The sequence below is a fragment of the Aristolochia californica genome, unplaced genomic scaffold (assembly GCF_029961685.1).
Source record: "Aristolochia californica isolate CCGP_79_NKW_82.1479 unplaced genomic scaffold, dmAriCali1.0.hap1 SCAF_10, whole genome shotgun sequence".
NCBI classification, from domain to species: domain Eukaryota; kingdom Viridiplantae; phylum Streptophyta; class Magnoliopsida; order Piperales; family Aristolochiaceae; genus Aristolochia; species Aristolochia californica.
In genome coordinates this window covers 30429982-30442584 of record NW_027181771.1, presented here as the reverse complement: position 1 = coordinate 30442584, position 12603 = coordinate 30429982, and the positions used below count along the sequence as shown (strand labels likewise).

The 12603-nt window shown below is 35.0% G+C and overlaps 2 protein-coding genes across 5 annotated transcripts; one reads left to right on the top strand and one right to left on the bottom strand.

The window, feature by feature from the left end:
• Positions 1-526: 526 nt before the first annotated feature.
• On the bottom strand, positions 527-5654 carry LOC137942399 (mitochondrial uncoupling protein 1-like). Its single transcript, XM_068788027.1, has 9 exons — positions 5271-5654; positions 3596-3814; positions 3407-3485; positions 2789-2922; positions 2575-2673; positions 2379-2483; positions 1337-1411; positions 1114-1200; positions 527-818 (listed from the first exon to the last, which is right to left on the bottom strand). The coding sequence occupies exons 1-9, from the start codon at positions 5352-5354 to the stop codon at positions 783-785; spliced, it is 918 nt and encodes a 305-aa protein (XP_068644128.1). The 5' UTR covers positions 5355-5654; the 3' UTR covers positions 527-782.
• A 3352-nt stretch (positions 5655-9006) lies between these two features.
• LOC137935648 (LIM domain-containing protein WLIM2b-like) lies at positions 9007-12297 on the top strand. 4 transcript variants are annotated; one of them, XM_068780223.1, is made up of 6 exons: positions 9007-9469; positions 9590-9752; positions 10322-10421; positions 10528-10562; positions 10639-10728; positions 11866-12297. In XM_068780223.1, the coding sequence occupies exons 2-6, from the start codon at positions 9615-9617 to the stop codon at positions 12073-12075; spliced, it is 573 nt and encodes a 190-aa protein (XP_068636324.1). In that variant the 5' UTR covers positions 9007-9469; positions 9590-9614; the 3' UTR covers positions 12076-12297. The 4 variants fall into 4 exon arrangements, with proteins under 4 accessions (XP_068636324.1, XP_068636323.1, XP_068636322.1 ...); XM_068780222.1 differs by having other exon boundaries at positions 9575-9752; XM_068780221.1 differs by having other exon boundaries at positions 9544-9752.
• The last annotated feature ends 306 nt before the right edge of the window (positions 12298-12603 follow it).

Genomic DNA, 12603 nt, shown 5'->3' with positions numbered 1-12603 from the left:
ATTTTGGTTGGTTACACGAACCACTAGTTTTTCTCAACTTTCAATTATCTAGAGATGTAGTTACTGTTTCTTGGTACCGAATTTTCCACAATGATAAGCACTAGGGGTATGTTTGAAACCCCTAGAAAAGAAAATAAAATAAAATTGTGACCATCATTATTCCTAAAATAATTAATGAAAATGAGACAATGATATTTTTTAAAATAATAATGATCAAATTCTCATTTTCTTTATTATTCTTTGGGATTTCAAACAAGACTAGGAGAGGCGGTCTGGTTTAAGCAATCCAAGCAAATGACAAAACAGTATACTCCTGCTGGAACCGGCCGAAAATCATCTGAAATAGATGCTACAAAATCATCCACTAGCCATAAGTTGATAAAAAATATTCGATGACACAAACATAAGCTCTTTCATAGTGGCTTCATTTTCCCGATTTGGAACTTCTTGACAGCAATTAATTAAAACAAGAATAAAAAATGATGGATAGAAATTTGAGATGGAACAGTATTGCCAGAAGTTAACATTATGGAGAAGCATCAACTTTTATTTTGGAAGTATAGTTTTGCAACATTGATTTGATTAAGTTGAAATGGTACCCAGATGATGCTCCAATTAACCCAGTAGGAAGTTTTCTTGGTGTTTTCCTGTTACAAAAACTCTATAGAAGGACATATGTGAAAGAAAAACAACTTTAATAAATGGAAGGCTTATTTTCTTTTCTCCTAACTCTGAAATAATCTTGGCTGCCATGCTAATGTCTTTGGAAACTTCACAAATCCTTAATTTGGTACATCCTTTATGAAGAATTTCTTGACCTGTTATGGACATGAAAAGAAGCAAAAATTAATAACATACAGTAATCCTAACCAACAATAATTGGTACACAGAAGTGAAGTAAACAAAAGAAGACTGGTTTGCACAATGTGTTGAGTCAATGCAAGAGAAAAGAGTTCCATAAGAGCTTAAATTCCTCGACCAATTCCACAAGCACCTTTGGCATATTGAGGGTAACAAAAAGTTCTAGGTGCTCAGGAAAATTGAAACATTCAGCAAGATGCCCAACCTAGAAATTAGCAATTAAGAGAAATTCCTAACAGAAAAGTGGTTCACCTGCTCCAATGTCAAAAACATAATGACGTTCCATGATCCCAGTCGACCAAAATTTGGGATGAACCCTTTATAAAATGCCAAAGGTCCCTGCAGACACGACAAGTCAGTCAGACATTGGTTAAAGCTACTATACTGTTCTATAGGAAGACACTTTCAAGAAACCCATTAAACAATCTTTTAAGTAAAGAAAAGCATTAACTCTCCCTCATGGAAATTCACATACATCATTTCTCAAAGTTTTGATGAAACAGTCCAGTGTGCTTTTGTAGGTAGGATCTCCCATCATTCTGGACTTCACCTGCACATTAACAGGGAAAATGATAACGTCAATAGCAACAACGAGAACATAATAATAATAATAATAATCCAAAGATGAGGATTTATCATAGGATTTTCAGGACAAAGGCTTTCTAACTGATGTTCCTTTTCAGATATCTACACACGACAGGCATTTAAAGAAGCATAAAAAAGAAACAACAAGTATCATTAAGCTCACAAGGTAACGGAATAATGAAAACAGACATAGCACTAACTTGTACATGTAAAAACTGCCAACATCTGTATTTTACACTTAAGAGAAGAAAGATGATCCATTTCATTATTTTTGTCTCTTGTTAGTTAAGCTCACAAGGTAACAGAGTAATGAAAACAGAAATTGCACTACCTTGTACATGTAAAAACTCTCTAAATCTGTATTTTACACCTAAGAGAAGAAAGATCCATGTCTTTATTTTAGTCGTTCACTATTTCTTAAGACAAAATTATCCATAAGTAAACAAGTACTTTAATCTCAAATTTTACATCATTTATCTACTTTGTGAGTAAATGATAGTTATCGACAGTAACTCAAATGACCACATGGAAGAAGAACAATCCTCTCTTATAGCCCAATCCACCCATTTAAGTTAAGATAGTCAAGCCTTCTCTATCAAGCTTGTAGCCTTAACTGATAAACAAGGAACAGGTGATTCCAGTATTTTTGTTGTATCTTTAAACAAAGTGGGTTCATTTCTAATTCCCATCAAACATTAGTTTCTCTACATAGAAGCATGTCAAATACAATTATATAAGCTCAAATAACTACGATGTTCCAAGTTTCACCACACAGCATTTTCAACCATTGTGCTTTTAACTAAGAGTTTCTCAAACTGAAAAACTGAAGTGACTAAGGTAAGATGAAATTATTCTTACTAGCCGGGAGTACACAGGCAAGAGACATGAATCTTACTAGCGGGGAGTACACAGGCAAGAGACCTGAAGCTTACCACATCAACAGGAGAACCAATGCAGACAGCAAAAAATCCTGCTCCTAAACCAGCAAAGAGATGGGTAACAACATTGTCTGTGAACCCTGGAATTTTCAAAATCGTCTGCATTGGATGAAACAGGTCAGGATGGCATGAATTGAACATTATAAATAACTGATACTCCATCAGAGAATTTCGGCATTCCTAATATTACCTCTTTCAATTGATCATAACTGGCTAATTCTGCAGCATTAATAATGGCATTCCTTGCAATATTAGGACCAATGCCAGTCCAAAGAGCCCCAATTCCTTCCTAGAAAGGGATCACAAGTGAGTTCGCTTTCTTTTTAACAATTGTTCAAATCAAAGTTTACTTGACAAGCAAATAAATAACGGATAAATTTTAAAACCTCTGAAGAAATATCTACCTGTCTAACTATAGTTGAATAGGCACTCAAAGCTCCAGAGTAACGCCTTGGTGCACCAGGAGGAAGCTTTCCTTCAGATTGAAGGCGAACTTTTACAAGGTCAGTAGGATTAGCCACAGTAATTGCCAAAGCACCTGTTTGATTTAACATAACACAGCAAACAAACAAGTGAAATTGAGTATAGTATATATTTTTGTTAAAAATGAGTTCAAGTCCGTCCAAAATGACTAGTAGAAGTTAAAAGACCTTTTTTTAACTAATAACAATGTGACTTTTCCAAATATTAACCTATGTGGGATTCTTCCCATTAACACTCTTACATCCAGGCCTGAGTTGTAAATAACACAAACAAGGTACAAATTAAATAGGGCACAACAGTCTAGTACCATATTAAAATTGAATCAAGGTCTATCCCAAAATTATTAGCAAAAGTTAGAAGTTTTGTTTTCTAACTAATAACCAAAAGACTTTTTATGATGTTAACCATGTGAAATTATTCATACTAACAATTTTGATGTTGATGTGGCGGAAAATGTAGAAAAACAGTTACATTAAAACAAATCATGAGTTTTGAAAAAGGGAACCACAAAAATTTTAATAGTTTAATTGAGAACTCACCAGTGGTAAGAGCAGCAAGCACCTTCTTAAATAGTGGGACATCTCCAACAAAATCGTCACCACAGTAAAAGTTTTTAACCTTCAAATATTTCAAAAAAGTTAAGAAAACCATCTAAAACATGCATTTGCTTCCATTCCTTTTGATGATTATAGCATAAATACATTAAAGAGTTTGACATAAAAAAGTACCGGTTCATATAACCCTATTCTTAACCCTCCATAGAGGCACTGACGATGTAATCCTGGCACAATACCCTTCCAGAGTGCTGTCAAACCTTCCTCTCTGGCAATTGTAGCAACAGTGCCCAACATTCCCCTGTATTTAGGTACACCAACTCCATCGCCTGAAGCTGCTTTCTTCTGGAGCTGCAACCTAACTTTAGCCGTATCCAAAGGAATAGTACATATCTGCATAGCAGCAACTTAAAAGCAACATAAGAATACAACAAGGGACTAACATTTCAAACACTAAAATGCAAAAATCTTATGTGTGGATCAAAAGCTGAATTTTTTTCTTTGTGAAGGATAAAGCCAATGTGATTGACATTTTTCATTAGTTGACTCTGTCTTCTTGGATGTAAAGAATATGGAGGAAAAAATATTGATAAGGACAAGTGATTCTCTCCAACTAACAAGATAAAGATAGAAGCACAATGTAGTAATTACCAACAGCACATATTTGCAAGCAATGATATTTCCAGTTAGAAGTCTAAAACATAGAGGAGACTAGTGATTTAACACTTTATCATTGGGTAGATGCCAATACAGTACTTAACAACAAGCTCATAATTGCTAGTAGCATAAGTTCCCGAACAATGATAGTCCAACTAGAAATCTACAATAATTAAACCATTAACAGATAGTTATCATCAATACACGTCCAATAACCACACGATGTAAAACTTTCAATGAGGCAGTTCCGAATTTTTCAATCATTTGAAAGGGGGATCAATGAGTTCAGCATGATTATTTCATACAAACTACAATAACCAACCCGAGGAGGACACTGAACGTGGACGCAACACAGTCTTTCCATTATCTGCATATTCACGTTTAAAGAATTTCAGGTGAAACTTCTTGACTCAGCCATTTAGTATTGAACTGCTGGTCCAAAGTCCAGTAATAGCAGAGAGCTCCATCAGGCCGAAACCAGTGCCGAACAATTTATCAAATACTAGAACAGGATTACATAAGCATGTCAGGATCACATCAGAAGCCTGTCACAATGTCCAGCTCAGACTCTTGCTCCAGAATAACCTGGTTTGACTGACATATACGAAGGGGCAAAGGTTCTGAAAGAACAACCTAAGAATAGAGGTAGCAAATGCCCGCCAGGGTTTATTCCAGGAACAGGATTCTTGTGGCCGACACATGGATAGTTGGCGAAAGTTCCCGCGACGATGACGAGGTAAAAATCTACCATAAAAAATCCCCACTTGCATTCAAATGCAGAACCGAACTTCTAGGGAGTTCAAATTTCCAGAGTGCCAGAAGTATACAAACAAGAAAGATGTGAGCTCAATGATTGTTGAGAGACAATCTGTCAGACACAGCAGAAAGACGAAACCAAATATCACTGTTCACTAAGTATCCGGAAATCATAAAATTGTCCACAGCAATCCGCCTATTCTCCAGGATGTATGACAAAGACAAACGCTCACGAAACACACGAAAAAAAAAAAAAAAAAAGTGAAGTTGTCCTAATCCAAGCACGTGAACAACGTCACAACCCAAAGCTCAACGAAGTTTCCAAGGAAAATGTTGAAAACCGCAGGCGAAGATCAAAAACAAAGATTACACTCTTAGACGACCAACCACCGGTTAGGCGAATCTCAATAGGTTAATACAAATAAAACAGATATACCTCAGCGAAACAAGCGGCAAAAGCACTGCTGGCGAACGTCCCGGCGAAAGAGATCTCCGATTTGGACTTAAGATCCGCGACCATGTTCGCCGAGACACACCTTCGGACGACCGGAGACCGTTTTTCCAAGCAAAATGCAGGAGATCAGAAACGAATAGGACCGCAACAGAGAAAACTGTATCTGGTCAATATAACAGAAACGAAGTGGGAGACACCGTGGTTAACGGAATATCGGGAAAAGTGTCTGTGTAGTCAGAACGCAATTGGCTTCACCTTCCGCGTCACCACCGTTGTTTTTCTGCGGACTTGTAATGGCCGAAGCATTCGATTCTTCTCCAAATTGACCTATGCTTCCTCTGTCCTCACTCTGCTCAGTCCTCCATCTCTTTCTTCCGCGACATGTAAAAGGGTGAGTTTTCTTTCCTTCTTCACTTTGTCCGGGGACCAGCTGACGTGGAAATAGAGTCAAGGCCGTTGATTCTGTGGGCCAGCCGTTATGATCTAATAACATTCAAGTTTTTCACCTAAACCCGGGGCTATTATATTAAAGCACTGTCTAAGTACTCGTAACGCTCAAAGTAATTTTAATGAAAATACTCGTATTATTTTATTAATAAATATGTTTATTTATTTATTATATTTATGACTTTTAATATTATATTAAATAACAAATTTAAGAATGATAATTAAGGTATGTAAGAATTTGATCAAGTATCTAGAGTAAACATTTTTGTTTTAAGTATTATTTTTTATTATTAATTAAAATAATAAAATACCCTTTTATTTATTTGTAATATATATTAATTTTAATATTATATTAAATTACTATTTAAGAGTGATAATTTAGATATTATAAAAGTAAGAATTTGATTAAGTATCTAAGCATTATAAAAGTAACCATGTGTTATTTAGGTAAATTGTTTTTTATATTAAATTAATTTAATATATTCTTATTTTAATAAATAAATTATTTATCTTTTTTAATAAAAAGTTAAATAAAACTATCTTAATAAAATTAAATATATCAGAGTATTTTATTAATAAACTCATTATCCACTTTCCACTAAATTTTTGTTGTTCACACTACCATAATAAAGTACTTGACCAACGTGGAATACTACCATTAATTTTTGTATATTTTTTATTTTATTAACTTGATCGAACCAGATAAAAAAAATTGTAATATTTAGAATTTGGTTAAAAATACGACATCTGATGCTAAATTCGTTTTCGGGGACCACTACAGCTTACATCGAAGCGGTCGCCGAATCTTTCGCACTCGGACAGGTCTGCAGACTACGTCGGATTACGGATGAGAAAATCTGAACCGCTGAATAATAAAGAAGATTCGTATTAGTTTTATCGGACCAATAACGTGAGCTCGTGGTCACTCCGCCACCGATTTCTGACTAGTGGTATTTGGTCCTCCTCAACTTGTTAGGCCCCACCATGACCAAAGTATGGGCTTCTTAAAGCAAGATGTCTTGGGTTTTTTTAAATATCTTTCTCTATTAAAATAATAATTTGTTACCAAGTTTTGTCTCTCCTAGTGTTATAAAACCTAGAACGTATTTTTGGTTAAACCTGGTTTAATCAAACTCAATGTTAGGGGTGGTATCGAGTCAAAGCCAAACACTCAAACCTATATATATGTTCGAGCTTGAACATGGGTTCATTCTCCAATTTATATTTAAAAAATTTAAAATAAAAAAATACAAAAAAAAGAGAATATTATATCAACTATCAACCAACTAAAGAGGGATTTGACAAGAGTAAAGAGTATTTTTATAAAAAAATTATGCTAAATAATTGGCTCACAAACTAACCAGCCGTACTTGGAAAATATCGAATTTGACTATATAGGCCCTACGTAGGCAAAAAACCTAAGGTATACCAAAAACTGATCGACTTAGAGCTTGGTTAAGTGGTTAAACTGCCGAACCGAATAACCAGCCCGAATCATTCAGACCAATTATAATAGCGAAAGAAAGATACAAAACAAAAGGAACGGGAATATGGGATGGGAGCCCAAGAGGTTAGGGTTCATAACTTCATTTTGATTTTTTTTTTTGTCATACCATCGTTCTCAGCGGCTCCAAGGATTGAACTCTTGCGCCTTGGTGACTAAGGACGTGTATCATTGACCAAATCTTCCTCAAATCAGAAAAGTGATTAATTATTTATTAATTTAAAATAAGTTGGATTTTATCTTAGTTTATTAACAAAATAATTAAATAAAACTATCTTATAAAAAATAAATCTATTAGAGTGGTTTTATATAATAAAATACCCTTTTTAATTTATATAAATTAATTATTTTAATATTATATTTGATTTATAATTTAAGAGTGAGAAATTAGTTATTAAAAAAGTAACAATATGATTAAGTATTTGTATCTGGATATTATAAAACAAGTTAAAATTAATTTTAAAATTATTAATTTAAAACAAGTTATTTTTTTAAAATTTATTTCAGTCTAGTAAAATAAAACTATATAAAATAAAATTTAAATATATTAAAGTAATTTTATATAATAAAATACTTTTATTTATATAAATTCCTTATTTTTAATATTATATTAATGACTATTATAAGAGTGCATTTTTATATATTTAATTTAATCAAATAAAATAATTTATTAATTTAAAAAATATTGTAGTTTAGTTAAAAAATAATCTTATAGAATTAAATCTATGAAAGTAAATTTGTATAATAAAAAACCTAATTTTTATTTACATAAATTTATGATTTTTAATACTATGTTTAATTAATTTTTTAAGAGTGAGAATTTAGATATTAAAAAGTAACAATTTTATTAAACATTTAGATATTATAAAAGTAAAATTTTAAAATTATTTTATTTTTATATATTTAATTAAATAATCATCTTTAAAAAATATTTATTAATTAATTAAAACAAGTTATAATCTATTATATTATTTTATTAATAAAAAATTTATGTACCTCTCTCTATATTTTTCACTATACACTAACAAAAAAGAATATTTTTTATTATATATTTTTTTACCTTTATTAACATAAAAAAGTAATTCATTTAACTTTAACTTTTAACTTTAAGTAGGTAATTCAATCAGTAACGTGCCCTCCCATCCCTACCCCAACAACTATGCGGAATGCACGGGCGACTTGTGGTTCGGGCTGTCACGATAAGAGGTCGCTTTTTATTTTCTTTTACGGTAGGGCAGACCCAGTCGAACCAAATTAAGGATTTTTAAAGCACAAAAGATGAACTTATTATTCTCTCTGCCTAACAGATGACCCGTCCGCTCAACCGATTCCCAATCTGATCACGCGAGTTTTTACCCAATTCAAACTCTTGTAAAACAGTGATCCAGTGAGGGCCCGGACTGAGTCAGGCCGAAAATTTTGTACACGCACGAGAACTCGGAAGCAATCATAACGTGGCATCATGAATACTCGCATGCCGCGAGGAACGATTCTCAATTGCGCCCGCATGCCCTCGTTCTCATTTCTCCGCGTAGACTGCTGTTTTCACAGTGGGTCCACAGAGTCACCAATGGTAATTCGTACTCGCGGCCGACAGCAGCTCAGACAAACATAAATTGTCCGAACTGCCGAAGCGGGAGTATTTTTACAGCGCATCGGAGCTAAGAAACGCGACGTGGTTGGTAAGAAGTCACGTCCCACTGAAAGGACCAATAATCTCGCCAAAGTGCGTGTAAAACATCTGACGATAAAGAAGATACTTTCACCTCGGAGCGTTGCCGCTCCCGGTCATCATCATTCCTTCGACACCTTTTTTTTTGCAGATTGCCATCACTGTTTTCATCCTTTATTTGCGGTATCCGGTCGCTGCAGGGAGCATCAAAGCGATCTCTGCTGCGCTCTCCTTCTCTTGTCTCCATCTCCACTCATCACGAAGCTCTTCGGGACCGCTGGAATTTCTGCTGGTGTAGTTTTTCTTCCGTGTTTTTATGATCGTTCGTTTGTAGTTCTTCCAACGGCTAGATTACTGTTGATCAAAGTTCTTGTAAAACTCTGATAAAGCTCTACCTTTTCGGTGGAGACTTTTGCCTTTTACTTCCAACTTGTTTAGTTGATCTGGAGGAAGGTTGTACAGTGAGGTTGTTTGTATCAGATCTGATTGTTTGAGGTCGGGATCTTTGATTTGGTATATTTGAAGCAGCAGCCCATTTGAACATAGGGAGGAGATAAGGTTGGGGAAGTGTTTTTTAACTTTTTTTTTTTTTTTTTTTTTGTTTGAGAGTGAGCAATTAATTTGTCTTTTAGGAGTCACCGATCAATTTTATTTAGGTGTTAGATTCCTTCGTCGTAGTTGGACAACATCGGATCTAGAAGCGATGGCGTTTTTTTCCGGAACTCAGCAGAAATGTAAGGCATGCGACAAGACCGTTTACGTGGTTGATCAGTTGAGCGCTGATGGGGTATCTTATCATAAGGCCTGCTTTAAATGTAATCACTGCAAGGGAACTTTGAAGGTACGATCTTAGAGCTATCCCTGTTTCTTAGAGTTTCATTTTTTTCTCTATTTAAGGTCGGAAAATATTATCTGAGAGAGACATCAGTCATATGATGTTTTCCTGAAATCTAATGCAGAAAAGAGTTTTAACTTGCTTATCCTGTTCCAAAAAACTCCGCAAATTGTTATGCCGAATAGTATGACATCAACTGGAGAGTTATCTATTTTCATTTACTGGTTTTCAGTTGGTACAAGTTGCATCAAATTTAGTTTCAATTAGGGACTGATTTCAATCATATATTATTTCATCGTAGTCCTACTGTAGGTCAGAAAGTGCAAGTACATCACTTACATTTCAACTCCTATATATTAACTAGACATGGAGGTTGTTATATTGCCTTTACTATTTCATTAACCGCAGCACAGTTAAATGTACTAGGGCTTAGCTGAAAATTGGATCCATTCGTTGTTTTCTTCTTCTTTTTTCAGTATCAGTTTAAAGCACAATTTTAGTTGCGATAAAGACAAAAATCTCAGAGTGAAAATGCATATTTCTGACTTATTTTAATCAATTATCTGTGTTTTCAGCTTAGCAATTACTCTTCACTAGAAGGTGTTCTATACTGCAAGCCTCACTTCGAGCAACTCTTTAAGGAAACTGGAAGTTTCAACAAGAGCTTCCAGTCACGTAAGCTCTCTCAGTAAATTTGTATAAAATGTGCTTTTTGTTAAAAAAAGAATTGCAGCATTACTTCTATATATTTTGATGGCACAATGTATTTCTGTATAAACAGCCGCGAAGCCAGTCGAGAAGTTAGCTCCACAACTGGTAAACCTCTGATTTGTGTCTTCGGTTTTCTATGTTGATATAAAGGGATGTTACAATTGATTACTTTGGGTTTCAGATGAGGTCACCTAGCAAAGCAGCAAGCATGTTTTCTGGTACTCAAGAAAAGTGTGCTACCTGTGGTAAAACGGCATATCCACTTGAGAAGGTTGGTTTTAGTACTATAATGCTACCATTAATCAGTAACATATGCCAGTGGCATCCTATTCATTGTTGGCTGGTAGTTTTATCTACTTTCACTAGCTTTATAGTAATTTTTCATAACCATTGTTCAGTTTTAGGGTTTTCTGTTACATTATGTGATTGTAATTATCTTGCCTTGCGTCCTTCAAGAAAAAAATAAAAAGTAGCATGCCTTAATTAGTCACCCAACTTTAGGTTTATGCTCTTCGGCAGTTTAGTTGTTCTTCTAGCTGCCATAAATTGCAAATTAAGAAGCTTAACAACCTCCTGCGAACTACTTGAAGCCAACATGACATGAATTCTGTAGGCGATTTAGGTAATATGCTCATGACATTCCCTTTTATAGTTCACAGAAATGCTTGTGGTATGTCTATCCTTTAGATTCAACCTTTTAGACTTGAACTGTATCTCTGGTTAATCTGATGGAATTTCTATTCTGATTCCTGGTTTTCCTTCCTCAGATTCCAAGGCAAGTTTAGGATATCTAGTAATAATACCACTTATGCTTCTACTTTTTGGATTTCTGACTGAAGGATGGTGTGAAAGTCCAGCTTCTATTTCAAGGACTGGAATATTGGAAAGCATGTTACACGATTGAGGCTGTTTGGGCCAGGCTATTTTTATATCTACCATAGAGCACATGATCTAGGATCTATACATTTTTCTTCCTAACATAGTGTTTGCTAGTGATGTGTGCCTTTGATTCATAGTCTTTTGTAGTGTTTGAGAATAAGAAAGAGCCCATGATCTTCCTGTTACAGCATGAAAGCAAATGCTATATCGGACTGTAGAAGAAAAATGTTAGGATTACTTGTCAGCCCACAGTGCATGTTTTACTTCAGATGTACTTTACATCTAGACGAAAACATATCAATTTGCCGTGTTTGATGGTCTATAGATGATCACCTAAAGCATAGCATGTGACATCTCTATAGCTAAGGATGAAGCTGGAATATGAAATAATTATATGGATTGAAAGCCAGCAGCAAAAAAAGACTAATACTCCCAGTTTGAACCTTGTCCTAACAGATCAGCATGTTATGTAGTTGATTGTTGTCATTTACCTTCATTATAATTTGGCTGTGTCACTGCATTTTATCAGGTAACAGTGGAGAGCCAAGCCTACCACAAGTCCTGTTTCAAATGCTCGCATGGGGGTTGCCCTATCTCTCCATCAAATTACGCAGCCCTTGAAGGAATTCTCTACTGCAAGCACCATTTTTCTCAGCTTTTTAAGGAAAAAGGGAGTTATAACCATCTCATCAAGAGTGCATCCATGAAGCGTCCAACAACCCCTGTTCCTGAAGCATGATTGGTGATGCAGTTTAACCAGACATTGTTATTCAACCAGTGATATGGTTCTCTTTTTTGTTTTGCTTTGCTTTGCATTAGGAATCAGTAAATCTTGATTCCTTCCTTTCATGTTTTCTCTAACAGTATGAGAGCTTTTGTTACTTATCAGCCGGAACATCCATTTGAATTAGCCTCGTGTGAAATTGGAACTTGTGTGCCACTATCTGAATGGGTTATTTCATGCCTGATATTGCTTGCCGTTCCGGTTCTCGTCCAGGACCATCCAAATATTCATTGCCGCATGACTACAAGAGCAAATATGACGTTGAGTGATGAACTGGTAAGAGCGGCCCCTGGGTTTGAAGTTTGAGTGATGAACAGGTAAATAAGAGGTAGTAGGCTCCAATTTTTTTTCTGTTGACCTTCAGGCTTCATCCGGTGGCTAATGGGCTAGAAGAGTCAGTAGAAAGCACTAGCAATTCACCTCATTCTTCCTTATTTACGTTCTGCATCTAATCCGCATTGCAAAATATTTCTCTCCTAAATG